At 41.9% G+C, this 15,232-nt stretch overlaps 1 protein-coding gene across 4 annotated transcripts in view; it reads left to right on the plus strand.

Annotated features, from left to right (window-relative positions):
* Nucleotides 1–15,232, plus strand: part of ubr3 (ubiquitin protein ligase E3 component n-recognin 3) — a 353,894-nt gene that overhangs the window by 267,192 nt on the left and 71,470 nt on the right. For all 4 annotated transcript variants that reach the window (XM_078552128.1, XM_078552129.1, XM_078552130.1 and 1 more), the window contains one exon: nt 13,835–13,940. In XM_078552128.1, the coding sequence (XP_078408254.1) occupies nt 13,835–13,940 (106 nt within the window). The remainder of the gene's footprint in view (nt 1–13,834; nt 13,941–15,232) is intronic.

The following is a 15,232-nucleotide window of genomic DNA, read 5'->3' on the forward strand; positions in this document are numbered from 1 at the left end:
GCAGGCGCCAGCAATAGTGGTTGGGTGTTGTGGTAGCCAGTGGTGCACCAGCGGTGCCATTGCCACTCGGGGGTCAGTGGGGTGGGGGTGTCCCACCGTAGTCTGTGGAGTGCCTATCAAGGAGGTAGCCCCTGATGGGAGGCTGCCAGTGTTTATCTGATGGTCTCCCTTGTGGTGGCAGTCATAAGGGTTTATCAATGTTATGTTCCTAGGTCCCATAACTGTATAAGTTCTGCATTTGAGTTGACTTCTGTTTCCAGTGAAATAAATCTTTCTTCTTTGCACAGGCTATGATCAAACCATAGAATGGATCATTTTGGATTTGTAAATGATTTTGAAAACATAAGATGAATTCTATATAAGTTTGAGTCGAACCATTATAAGGTCCTTTTTTATTTCAAAAAGTAAGGCTAAGGGAGACAAATAAGTAGGATGTCTAAGAAACCTAAGCTTAAGTTGTTTAAATTTTGCACTATCCAACTACAATGTGTAAGGAAACATAAGTTTTCATATCCAGGAACCCCAACCCAGTTATTCCAAACACTAGAACTGAAGCTTCCTGCTCACACGCTCATAAACTCGATGACTTCCCTCCTCCCCAGAGCTGCAAAACATACCAGATACTATCTCTGGCTGGTAACTTTTATCTATCATGAGGTGAATGTTGTCTATATGGATTTTAAGAAAGCATTTGACAAGATACCACATAAAAGATTGGTTAAAAAATTTGAGGCTTATAGAATAGGAGGGCCAGTATGCAATTGGATCATAAAATTGGCATAAGGACAGAAAGTGATAAGCCATGATAGTTGTTTTTGGCGGGTGGTAGACAGTGGTGTTCCCGAAGGGTCAGTGTTGGGACCATTGCTTTTTTTGCTATATATAAATGACTTGGATCTTGGAATATGGAGTAAAATTTCCAAATTTGCTGGTGATACCAAACTTGGAAACAGTGAGGATGATATGAATTGCTTGCAACAGGACATAGGCTGGCAGAATGGATAGACAAGTGGCAGATGGAATTTAATGCAGAGAAGTGTGAGGCATTTTGGCCAGATGGATGGGGAAAAGCAATATAGACTTAAAGACAGAGTTCTAAAGAGTGTGCAGGAACAGAGGGAGCTGGGGGTGCATATACATTGATGTTTGAAGGTGGCAATACATAATGAGAGAGCGGTTAGCAAGGCGTATGGGATCTTGGTCTTTGAGGCATTTGAGTACAAAAGCAGGGAAGTTATGCTGAACCAATATAAATCTCTGGTTAGGCCTCAACTAGAGCATTGCATCCAGTTATGGTCACCACACTTTTGAAAATATGTGAAGGTCCTTGAGAGGATGCAGAGGAGATTTGCCAGAATGATTCCACGAAATGGGGTATCAATTACAAGGTTATATTGGAAAGGCTGGGATTGTTCTCCTTGAAGCAAAGGAGATTGGGGGGAGATTTGACAGAGGTGTACAAGATTATGACAAGCTTAGATAAGGCAGACATGTAAAAACTCTTCCCATTAGCTGATTATACAAGGACCAGGGGATACAAATTTAAAATTTTAGGCAAGATATGCAGGGGGAATGTGGTGGAGAACTTTTTTTTTACTGTCCATGAGGTTGGTAGATGCAGAAACAATCAACAATTTCAAAAGAAAGTTGGATGGGCACTTGATCCCCGCAGCCCTGGAAATTTATTTTCTTCAAGTGGGGGAGTGGGACTGCTGGATCGTTCCACAGGGAACCGGCATGGGACTTCATGGGCCAGATGGCCTCCTGTGCTCTAAATAACTCTATGACCTTTGCATAGACTACCTTGGATTTTAAAAATGCAAAAGATAAAATGAAGTGTACATTAAAAAAATCATCAGGAGGGTCCATTGGTTGGGAATCATTCCCACCCACTCCAACCCCTGCCTCTCCCACCTTATTCCCAGCCTTAATGTTGCAAAGTTTGGCTACAAATGCCATAGGATCATTTCTAACTTTTTGTTCTCTAACTTTTATGATGGACTAAATAATAAAGATTGAAACTCTTAATTACAAAGCTGGTACTTTGTGGAATAAAAACTTTATACACTGATTCTTTTTCTTCTGGTTTTTGATTATGGGAGCCTACTCCTGCTCCTATTTCTTGTGTTCCTGTTATATACTGCTCATTTGAAATTTTAATTGATTTTTCTCTCAAAACTACCAGTTCCTTCTGAAATTTTAAAATTGACTCCTTCCTTCTCTAAAATTTTTGTAATGACTTTCCACTTCAAGGTGTCCCAGAATATTTGTGGAACTTCCTCAGTTTTAAATGTGTGACCATTGAAATTTTAAAAATAACTATCCATCTTTTCAAAACAAATAATTTCACAGCATTGTTTTACGTTTAATTGTCCTTCTTTCTGGATTATAACTGACAAAGCTTAGAAGTTTGCAAAAGAAGCTTGGTATAGGATCTCCAATTGCTGTATTTTTTTCAGCTGCAAAGGAACAAACATCCAACCAAAGCCAAGGAAACCTTCTGATTACTACCACTCTACCTCAACTGGCAAATTAGTACTTCTATATTGAACACCACTTGGACAAAGCACTGGAAGAAACAGAATGCACTATTTGTGGGTCACTTTAGTGTCTACCATCAATATTGGCATTTAAAAAAAATATTCTTTCATGGGATGTGGGCTTTGCTGGTTCGGCTAGCATTTATTGCCCGTCCCTAATTGCCCTTGAGATGGTGGTGGTGAACTGCTGCAGTCCATGTGGTGTTGGTGTAGGAAAGGAGTCAATGCTGGGTGGTCCATCTGGTTTCATTCCTTGCTAGTCAAGCCCACTTCAGAGGACGTTTAAGAGTCAGCCACTTTGCTGTGTAGGTCAGACCAGGTAAGGACAGCAGATTTCCTTTCCCTAAAGGGCATTAGTGAACCAGATGGGTTTTTACAACAATCAATAATGGTTTCAAATCCAAATTCCACCATCTGGCGTGGCAGAATTCGAACCCTGGTCTGCAGAGCATTACCCTGGGTTGCTGGATTACTAGTCCAGCAACGATGCCACTACGCCATCGCCTCCCCTCATGATAGTGCTTAACTGAGTGAGCTGTCTATATTCTGAGGGACGTAGCTGTCGAGCTATTCATTAGTAATCTGCTCAATGACACTCATTCCAAATTCACCAGAACCACTTTGCTCCCAGCCTTATTACATACTTAATTCAAGTGTGGACACAAAATCTGAATGCCAGAAATGAGGTAAGACTAATTCCCTTTCACATCAAGGCAGTATTTGACCAGAAATGACTCCAAGGATATCTAACAAGTATGAGGTTAAGAGGAAAACCCACATCTAAAGTTTGATTGTTGGAGGCTATTCGTTGCAGTGCAGAAAAGCTACTGCAGATGTTTCTCACCTGTGTCCTTTGTCCAGCTATTTTCAGCTGCTTGATCAATGATTTTCCCATTGTAAAGTCAGGAGTGGGGCTGTTTGCTGAAGATTGTGCATTGTTCATCTCCCTTCACAGCTCTATAAATAATAAAATTACCTTTGCCAGCTTACAATCTGTACATTGGGTGACAGATAACGTTTCCATCACAAATGCCAGGCATAATCATCCTACAACAATAAACAAACAGACCGCCTACCTCTGGCCAAAGGCGCTATTATCATCAAGTCCTCTTCCATCAATAAATACCCGAAGGGATTAACTCAACCAGTCATTTTGTCTAAAATGAAAAGGGAGGACACATGGAAAGGGTTACCTACTGCCTCCTGAAAGTCTGTCATTTGCAAAATTTGTGAGGAGTGTGATGGAATCTGGTTGTAGCCAAAACAAAACTCAAGAAGTGAAACATCAAGGACATATTAGTTAGCTAGGTTGGCCCCCACCAATCCTTGGTGGATCGTGGCTGCATTGTGTATGATCTTCAGGATACATTGCAGCAACTCATAAAACTTGCTTTGTCTGAACCAGCCAGTTTTATGAGATCTACCACTAAAATTTAAGCAGCGCAATTGTGTCATCCACCCTGACTTAGATATATATTATCTATCCTTAACTACCACTCAGTCAATATCCTGATATATACACTTCATACTATCTTGAGAGCACAATTACTGGAAGGACTATATTTGAAGGAAAACGTCCACCACCACCACCAGTTACTCAGGGTAATTAGGGATGGTCAATTAATGTGCTTTAGCTTTGTTGCCCACATCCCAAAGCCAATTTTTATTTTACCTTAATTTTTTGTTTCATGCCCCATTGCTTCCTGACCCTGTGGAAGCCCTTTGAAATTTCACACATGGGCAGAATTTAATGCCCTCCCAAGTTTGGAGGTGGTGGGGGTGCATTTACTTGGGCTGGAGGGTGTGGTGAGGGGACCTCACTACCTTCCCATCCCAAACCTGATTAGGTCTGGGGTGGGGAGGTTTGTGGTGGGAAGGGGGACAATTATGGCAGTCCCTCGTTGTCAGGCACTCAGGTACCCAGCATCAGGAGGGGGGTTGTCTGCTGAGAGCCACTCCCCTGCCATTTCTTCCAGCTCACTCCCCAGTCAGTGATCCCCTCCCCACAACCCTCATCTGCCTTTACTCACCTGTGGCCTGAGTCCCTCGATGATCCTGGGCCTCTGGTGGGTGCATTGTTGGCACCTGACACTGCTCTTGGCAGCTCTCGTCGGGGCAGAATTTGTTTTCCTGGGATCTTTATTCCTGCGGAAGGCCTGCTGCTGGCCACTTTGGCAATTAATATGGCCGGTCTTCTCCAAACATGGTCCAAACAAGGACAAATGTGCTGAACCCCCAAGGTGAGGTGAGAGTGACTGCCCTTGATATCAAGGCAGCATTTGACAGAGTGTAGCATCAAGGACCCCTATCAAAAGTTGAGTCAATAGGAATTGTGGGAGAAAGCTTTCCACTGGTTGGAGTCCTACCTAGCACAAAGAAAGATGGTTGTAGTTGTTGGAGGCCAATTAACTTACTCCCAGGAGACACTGCAGGAGTTCCTCAGGGTAGTGTCCTAGGTCCAGCCATCTTCAGTTGCTTCATCAATGTCTTCTCCCTCCATCATAAGGCCTGAAGTGAGGATGTTAACTGATGATTGCACAAGGTTCAGCACAATTTGCAACTCCGCAGATACTGAAGTGGTCCATGTTCACATACAATGAGACCTGGACAACATTCAGACTTGGGCTGATAAGTGGTAAATTACATTCACACCACACAAGTGTCAGGCAATGACCATCCCCAACAAGAGAGAATCCAACCATCTACCCATGATATTCAATGGCATTACCATCACTGAATCCACCATAATCAACATCCTGGGGGTTACCATTGACCAGAAACTGAACTGGTCCAGCCATATAAATACAATGGCTACAAGAGCAGGTCAGAGGCTGGGAATTCTGTGGCGAGTAACTCACCTCCTGACTCCCCAAAGTCTGTCCACCATCCACAAGGCATAAGGCAGGAGTGTGATGGAATACTCTCCACTTGCTAGGATGAGTGCAGCTCCAGCAACACTCAGGACAAAGCAGCCAGCTTGATTGGTACTCCATCCACAAACATTCACTCCCTCCACCACCAACGCACAGTAGCAGCAGTGTACACAATCTACAAGATGCACTGCAGCAATTGACCAAGGGTCCTTCGATAGGACCTTTCAAACCCACAACACCAAGAAGGACAAGGGCAACAGATAGCTGGGAACACCACCACCTGCAAGTTCCCCTCCAAGCCACTCACCATCCTAACTTGGAACTATATCACCGTTCCTTCACTGTCGCTGGATCAAAATGCTGGAACTCCCTCACAGCACTGTGAGTGTACCTACACCACACGGACTGCAGCAGTTCAAGAAGGCAGCTTACCACCACCTTCTCAACGCTGGCCTAGCCAGTAATGTCCACGTCCCATGAAAGAATAAAAAAATGTAGGAGACGTGGGACTCTTCCTATCTCTCCAACTGGCGGTGAGGCCCCTGTCACCTGAATTAAATCTCACCCAATGTTTCCTCATGCTAGGTCCCGTCCCCTCCCCTCAGTTCTAAGACTTCCCCATATACCTTCCCAGTGGTCCAGGATCTCATCCTAGTGCTCCCAGCCCCAAGAACCCCTCTCCTAAAATATGCTTATGTATTAAGGATCCCTACCTTGTACATAGAAGCCCACTCTGGTAGTCCATGCCACATCAAACCTCCTATCACTCCAGACCTTGAAAGCCCACCTCCCTATGCTCTGTGTTTAAGAGTTCTAATTTCTTTTCCTCAATTATACAATATCATAACTTCACCCCACACCCCCTGAATTTGCCAAACTCTCTGGTAGTGTCAAACTTGAAGAATCATCCAGTTAAAAACCATATATTTCACATACCCCAAGCTACCAAGCTTAGGTACACCTTATCCAGTATCTCCATATCATAGCCATTCCAATCCTATCAAACACGAGATCCCCAGCCAAAGCTATGACTAAGCCTCATATCCCAGCCACTCATTACTACTGAATCTCACCTAATTCCAGTTGCAGAATGTTGTCTACCATTCCCATGTGTATCTTAGGTTTAAAAAGAGTAAGAGAAATATTTAAATATATAGTTAAATGAACATATGGGGTGAATTTTATGGCCCCTACCAGGCGTGTTTTTGGGCCTGCCGCCTTCCCTTCCATCCCAACCCTGTTCCTCATAATGCAGTGGGTGGGTAAGGTGCCCACTAGCCCACCCGCCCGTAAGCCTACTGAGGCCCTTAACTGCCTAATTAAAAGGCAATTAAGGGCTTCATCCTACCTCCACTGCCATAATAGGCTGGGCAATGGAAAGAGCACGAGAGTGGGAAGGAAGGGGGCTTCCTCCTTTAGAGGTTTATGCATCAGGGGAGCCCCTCAAGATGGTACCCATGCTTTTGCTTCCCTTCACCCCCCCGGTCTCCAAAATACAGTGCCCCCGACCCCTCCCTAGGGTGTCCGATCCCTTTCCATTTAAAAAGCTGGGACTGTCTCCACTCTGGCATCTGCGCTGTCTGTTTGATAAAACTGCTTGCAGCCCCAGCAGTGGTCACTACTGTTCTGGCGCTGCTGGGACTGCAAGAGCTGCCCTTAGTCAACAGTTGTCAAAGGTGAGACTTTTTTCCACTGAGGGGCGGTAGTCCCACTCTCTGCTTGTTAAGCCACCCACAGCGTAATATCACAGCAGGTCAGCCTTTTTTAAAGTCAGTCAGTTTACAACTGATTTTTCTACCAGGAGAGGCGAGCAATACACCCACACCCGGTCCGTAAAATTCACCCCGTAATAATCAAGCCCATTTATTTACAGTTTTCACAGAAGATCAAATGGTGTCACAGAAGTCAAACCCCAGAACATCAGCAAAAATCTTGCAATAGACTATGTAATGAAATGTGATCTGTTGAGTCAACATAAATTATTAGCATATTGATCACATGGTTTACTTCTCATAGAACTATTGTTTTAAAGAAGTGTTTTAACATACGAGATCTGCTAATACATTCATTCATTAAAATCTCTGCAATTTTGTTATATTTCCTGTGTTTCACCTTGGTTTTGGGCTCGCTGTAAATTATGCAAACATTTTGTACCAAACAATTGGCCTCCAGCACCATGACCATATTCCTTCATGTTATATATGACACCAGCCACTGCTCAAATCTGCAACCTGACATGACCTGAGCATTCATTCCAGGAATTCAGAGCAATTGCATCTTGTAGCTTTAGAGACAGAAACCTGCACTTCAACAACAAAATGGTACATTATGGTTTACATTATGCAATGTTCTTGTCCTGATCAAACAGTGCATTCTGTGACTTGCCGTAAGTGGTGAGGCTGAGGAGTGACCTAATAGAGGACTTTAAAATTATGAAAAGTTTTGATAGAGTGGATACAGAGAGAATGTTTCCACTTGTAGAGAAGATGCCTATAGACCATCAATATAAGATGGTCACCAAGAAGTACAATAGACAATTCGTTAGAAGTTTCTTTACCCACAAAGTGGTGTGACTATGGAACTTGCTACCACAGGGAGTGGTTGAAGTGAATAGTATAGATGGATTTAAGGGGAAGCTAGGCAAGCATAGGAAGGAGTAGAGAATAGAGGGTTATGATGACAGATTTAGATACGAGATAAATGGGTGGAGGCTTGACTGGAATATAAATACAGGCATGAATTGTTTGGGCCGAATGGCCAGTTTTTGTGCCATATATCCTATGTAAACAATTTTCTACTATATATACTTAATTTATTTTTAGAGTTGTATCTGAGCACACTTTTGTTGATTATAATGTAAATTGTCTGAATAAATTTGTCACACTGTAATTGCATCTTCTTCCCTGAGTTGAGTTACTATAGTATCATGACTGGTGTGAGAATGTAATTTTAGTGTAATAAGCTTACATGGGCACATTACGAATGAGGGCATGAAAACATATAATGACAATATAAAAATATGAACACAATGTATGACTTGAATATTGGCACTGGATTATATCTACTCACCCTAATTCAATTTGATGCTGCTCTTTTTTCCCACCTTATCTTAGAATTCCTAATGTGCATTGCCATGGTAGATTGAATAGTCTACATATGAAAATGTTGCATCTCATATAAACTATCAGTCAAGGTGCACTTCCTACATCAGATTTATGATATATCCATATATTGTAATGATACCAAACTTAAAGAGTTACGTTATGAGTAGAGAATAGAGGGTTATGATGACAGATTCAGATGTGAGATAAATGGAAGGAGGCTTGACTGGTTTAGGTTGCATAAACTTTGTGTTCACTTGCATTTAAAAGGTTGATGGGTGACCTAATCAAGGTGTATAAAATGATAGAGATCAGGTTGGGCCGATACAGGGAGCCTGTTTCCTCTGGTGGGGATTTAAGGGCCACAATAAAATTAAAGCTAGGCCACTTAAGAGTGAAATCAGGAAGATTGTTTTATGCAAAGAATAGTGGAAATCTGGAACCCTTTCCCCCCAAAAGGCTGTGGATGCTGAGTTAGCTAAAATTTCCAAGGCTGAGATTGAGTGTTTTTTTTTGTTAGGTATAGGTGTAAGGTTATCAATCTTCCTGGGTTGTCCAGGCATAGAGGACTGATCTCTCTAGCCCTGTTGCTAGCAACACAAGAAAAATAAATTGTATTTGTGTGATGCACCTCCTACACCTATGTATTTTCACCTCTTGCAGATCAGGAACAAGCCCGAACTACATTCAAGGAACTCGCAATAATTAGCTCAATTTATGGATTATGACCATATGAAATAGGAGCAGAAGTGGGCCATTTGGCCCCTCAAGCCTGCTCAGCCATTCAATAAAATCATGGCTGATCTGTTTTTGTTTCAAGTACTACATTCCCATCTACCCTGTCAACCTTTGATTCCCTTGCCTAACAATAATCTATCTACCTCTGCATTAAAAATATTCAGTGACCCCACTTCTGCTGTCTTCGGAGGCAGAGTTCCAAAGTCGCACAACCCTCAGAGAAAAAAATTCTCCTCGTCCCTGTCTTACAAAGGTGACCCCTAATTTTAAAACAGTGCCCCCTAGTTCTGGACTCACCCACAAGAGGAAACGTCCTTTCCATGTCCTCCTTGTCAAGACCATTCAGGATCTTATATACTTCAATCAAGCCACCCCTCACTCCTCTAAACTCCAGTGGAAACAAGCCCAGCCTGCCCAACCTATCCTCAAGACAACTCGCTCACTTCAGGTATCAATCTAGTAAACCTCCTCTGAACTGCCTCCAACAAATTGAACTATATTGAAACTATTTCAATTAAAAAAAACTCTTAAAATTTGCCAAAGCAGGAACAGAGTGATTGGTAGTTGTGACACTTGTGGGTTTATGCAACTGTGTAGCCTGCTTGGTCTTGGGACCCCTTCCTCACTGGTTTCTGTTTATTTTATATGCTTTGGGCTCTGCCTCATATTCTGTGACTTAACACAATTCTCCCAACCCTGACGTTAACAGGACCTACATTGAAACTTCTTTGGGAGTCAGTGGTGGTTATCAATGCATCTTCCAGCACTAATCCCTAACGCACGCTATTCAGCACATCTCAGCATCAATTCCTGGGACACTCCACTCGATACATTTCCTAGCGGCAATCCCTGGAAGTTTATCTTTGCTGTACTGATTCATGGGACACTCCACTCACCACAGCTCCCTGGAATGTTTCACTCAGGATGTTTCCACTGCACCAATACCTGGACACTCTGTTCAGTATATCTCCCTCTCACTGATCCCTAGACACTCCATTCGTACATCTCTTGACAACTGATATCTAGATAAATATTCCACTCATTGCATCTCAAATCACCTATCCCTGAGATATACCACTCCAGTCTAATCCCAACACCAGTTCCTGGGGGATACACCACTCAGTATATCTCCCATAGCTCTGATCCCTTGGCCATCCCAATCATTACATCTCCCATTGCTCTGATCCCTTAGCCGCCCCACATAGTACATCTGCCACAACGCCGATCCTTGGCATGCCCACTCAGTCCATCCCCCAGAGCTCTTATTCCTGGGACACTACACTCATTGCATCTCCCAGCAACAAAGCCTGGGACGCTCCACATACTACATCTCTGCAGAACTTATCCCTAGGTCACCCCACACAGTAGAGTACATCTCCCCAGACACAGACTACTGGAACAATCCACTCAGTACATCATTAGAACACTACTCGCAACAAATCTCCGGCACCTATCCCTAGGGCACTCCGCTCAGTACATTTTGGCCAGAAAAATAGGGAAGTTGAATATTACTTAGAAAATAAGAATTTAAATGCTATAGAGGAGCAAAGGGATCTAGGAATACAAATACACAAATCACTATAAAATTAGTGGCACATGTTAGTAAGGCCATTAGTAAAACAAACCAAACACTGGGGCTTATTTCTAGAGGAAGAGAATTGAAAAGTAAAGCAATTATGCCGAACTTATATCGCACCTTGGTTACACCACACCTAGAGTACTGTGCAATTCCAGCTGCCATATTACAAAAAAGATACAGAGGCACTGGAGTGGGTGGAAAAAACATTTACAAGAAATGCGGAGGGGTATACCAATCAAGAGAGGATGAACTGGGCTGGGTCTCTTTTCACTTGAAAAGAGAAGAGTGAGGGATGACCATTAGAAGTCTTTAAAATTATGAATGGTTTTGATAGAGTAGACACAGAGAATGTTTCCGCTTGTAGGCAAGAACAAAACTCGAAGTCATCAATATAAGATGGTCACCAAGCAATCAAATAGGGAACTCAGAAGAAACTTATTTACCCAGAGAGCGGTGAGAATGTGGATCCCACAAGGAGTGATTGAATCAAATAGCGCAGGCACATTTAAGGGGAAACCAGATAAGCATAAGAGGGAGAAGGATGTAGAGGTTTTATGCCGATAGATGGAGGAGCCCCCAAGTGAAGCCTTAACGTTGGCCAGGACTGTTTGGATCAAATGGTCTGTTTCTGTGCAGTATGTCCTATGTAATGTACCTGCCCAGAGTGCATGAGTCATTAGAATCCATCTTATCCATTTCAAAGGAAGCCAGCATGCGGCCCAGAAGGATGAATTTAAGAACTCTAAAATTTTCTTGTGTAGAGGCAAAAAGCTGTGTTATGATTTGTCTTTAATATTTCATCAAAATTTAACTTTTGAGGTGGCAAAATTAGTAGGTAACTTGTACCAGGAACCTGAAGAAAGTTTAAATAAGCTTCTAAAAATAATCATGGACTGCATAAAGACTAATTCCTCTGGAGGTAGGCTCACCCTCACTCTTGCAACTGAACTTAGATGGCGTGTACTTTCAACTACAGCTAGGAGTCCTTTAGGTGCAGAATGAAGTTTGTGCTTTTTATGATGACAAGGTCATGTGCATTTTTGCTGCCTTAAATTACTTTATTTATATATATTTTTAAAAAATAATTTGGCTTTGCACTTATTTGCGAAACTGGCTTGGAGAGTGGAAATGGATCAAGTGTCCATTGCAGTTATTGAGGAAATTCAGGCAGTTCCATTGTTTCTAGAAAGTTGTTTTGTTTTAAGTGAGCAAACTCCTTTTATGCAACTGTTTACCAAAAATATGATAAAAGAAATATTTGATGCTGGTTATATCTTGAAATCCAAAAATGCTGGTGATAGAGCTATTATATTTTCATGAGAAATGATTTTAATAGGTATATTTTTTCAATTAACCTGACCATTTATTTATAACTCAGAAGTTTAATGCTTCATTGGAAATGATAGCATTTTACACTTTATAACAGAGTTCTACTTTCAAACTTCTTTGCAGCTGACGAATTGGAATGAAGTTTCAAAATAAATATGATTTAAACAGAAATTGTTTTATGAAGTTAGGGGAGAGTTTTAATAAGATCCTGTGCATACTTAATGGCTAATATTGGTCAGGAATTTTTGATAAAAACAACTGGCTGCTCGGGAAGGTTCAAGACATGGAGAAACAGTGTGAAAGGAATTTCTCTTAGGTGGAACAGTTAGAGGAAAATATTTGACATGTCAATAGGGGAGGTGGTGGCATAGTGATATTGTCATGGACTAGTATTCCAGAGACCCAGGGTAATGCCTTGGGTTCGAATCCCACCATGGCAGATGGTGAAATTTGAATTCAATAAAAATCTGATGACCACGCAACTATTGCCGATTGCTGTAAATACCCATCTGGTTCACTAATGTCCTTACCCGGTCTGGCCTACATGTGACTCCAGACCCACAGCGATGTTGTCTTAAAGGCCCTCTGAGCAAGGGCAATTAGGATGGGCAATAAATGCTGGTCCAGTCATGAATGAATAAAAAAAATGTAAGGCCTAACTTTATATGGTAAATGAAATAACATTTAGCAAACACTGGGCAAGTATTATGTGATCAGACTTCCAAAATTGCATTTTAATTTATGGAACTATTTTAACCATTTCTTGTGTAGATTATCATATTCACATCTCATGAAAATTCATTTTTAAAATTTGACAAGTTTTTTTTGTTCACAAAGATTGCATGCAACATTGTGAATTGAAGCTACGGAGCTAATAATCACTCTTTAGATAGATAGCAACTGCTTTGGAGCAATGCTGGGAATTTCCTCAGGAATTCTCAATAACTTCAGAAGACTGGTGGAAACTATGTTTATGTATCTGAAATTTCTGCCTAAGCTTTGGCATGGTGGAAATTCTCAGCACTATTCCTGATAAGGCTATCAATTAATCTTGGTTTTAAGCTGGAACACATCTGTTGTGAACAACGTGCTAAAATGTTCAACTTGAAAATTTATACCGTTCCTCCACCCTTTGAAGCCATATAACAACATTGAGATACAATCATTTTCTGTTTACAGTCGAACATTTGCAATCTGAATGTGGAAACATACTACATTTTATGTAGCATGCGAAACACTACATAATCTTTGGTTCCACATAATTCATCTCCACTGTTGCAACAAATTCTCCAGCTCAAGCCTGTGCATTGTTACTCCTTAACCTATTATCTCGCTTCTACTTTTCAGGTTTCTATTGGCACAAGCCTCCCTCTTTTAAACAAATTTTAACTAAAGCACCAAACTGATATTGCCCAATTTGTGTAAATGTGTTTACTGAAGAGATTAATATTCAGTAAATACAATTAGAAAAACTGCAATTGTAGTCCAGTAGTTATGGTATAGTAAATGCAGCAATACCCCACAACTTGTTCATCCTCTAATCAGCTGGAGGTTGTGCACAGGAAACCTTCATTATATTAAAGAATAATTCCTTATTTGAGAAATGGAGAAATTGGGAACACAGAATCTTGTTATATATTGTATTAAATAAATGGGTTTTTTTTTGTATTTCAGATCAGTTGTTGCATGTGCTAGCAATGCACATGCGTCTATTTAGAATTGATTCTGCTTATAATCCCTGGACACGACTTACACAGCTCACACAGGTTATTGATTTAGGGTGAGTCCTTCATTTACAATTTCCTTCTCCTATTTTTCACAATTATAACAATTAATTCTTCAGGATTTTTCTCTGCATAGTTTTGTCAAGCAGCACCATTATTAGCATAACATTTATTCTGACCAGTTTTAGGCCCTCAGGTTTGCACATGTAGCAATTTTCTTAATGCTGAGGGCAGCAACTCTTCAGTGGCAAATACCTCATGACATTTTCTGTATTTTCCTGCCTAACCCTAATAAATAACTACTCAATCTCCCATGCTATTAAACATGGTAAGCCAGAATATGGTCACATATTTACCTGTCTCTGATGTCTACATGTTGCTGTTTCTTCTTGCCTTTCCTCTCTCTTGCCACCAGCTCTCTCCCTTGCCTTAAGCACTCATTCTCTCTCGTATCCCCCCATTCCCTCCCTCTCTCACACCTCCCCATTCTCTCTCTCTCGCCCCCCCATTCTCCCTCTGTCTCGCCTCCCCATTCTCTCTCTCTCGCCTCCCCATTCTCTCTCTCGCCTCCCCATTCTCTCTTTCTTGCCTCCCCGTTCTCTCTTTCTTGCCTCCCCGTTCTCTCTCTCTCTCTCTCTTATCCCCCCATTCCCTCCCTCCCTCTCACCTCCCTATTCTCTCTCTCTCTCACACATCCCCATTCTCTTTCTCCCTTGCCTCCCCATTCTCTCTCCCACCTCCCCATTCTATCTTGCCTTCCCTCTTGCTTCCTCTCCCCACCGCCCCCGCCTGACCCTTGCGCAATCCCACCTGTCCGGAATCCAGTGCAGGGTTTGTTCTTCTCCTGGCTGATCCCATTTTGCCATCGCTGATTGGCTGCTTTGGGCACTGCCAGAACAACAACAATTGGCCAAGTAGTATCTGCCAGGCTCCCCAGTCTCTCTTTTCTTGCTTGTACCTTGTAAGGAGAAGTGTGTTTGTTGGTATCAGTTGCGGAGGTGCAGACTTGGTGCGTGCTTTCTTCAGAGCCGGAGCACAGTAAGACGGAATAAGCACCTGGTGAAAGAAACAACGTTTAAAATGATGCTGCATGTCCATAGTTGAGGCCCACTTGCTCCAGTCGTTCGCCTGAGACCAACTGAGAACTTCTTCATGGAAGTCAACATGGATAATATCCTGACTTGAGATAATACATCACACTCAAATGTTGGGATGTTAAGGTATTTATTTATGAATTTGATCAACAGTTACCCTTTATTAATTATTTTCCGATTGTGTTGCATAAATGCTGACATCATTTTGCTTTATTTATTACAATAGGTTGAACAATGGCTGAAAAATGCACTAA

The sequence above is a fragment of the Cetorhinus maximus genome, chromosome 11 (genome assembly GCF_964194155.1).
Source record: "Cetorhinus maximus chromosome 11, sCetMax3.hap1.1, whole genome shotgun sequence".
Classification (NCBI taxonomy): domain Eukaryota; kingdom Metazoa; phylum Chordata; class Chondrichthyes; order Lamniformes; family Cetorhinidae; genus Cetorhinus; species Cetorhinus maximus.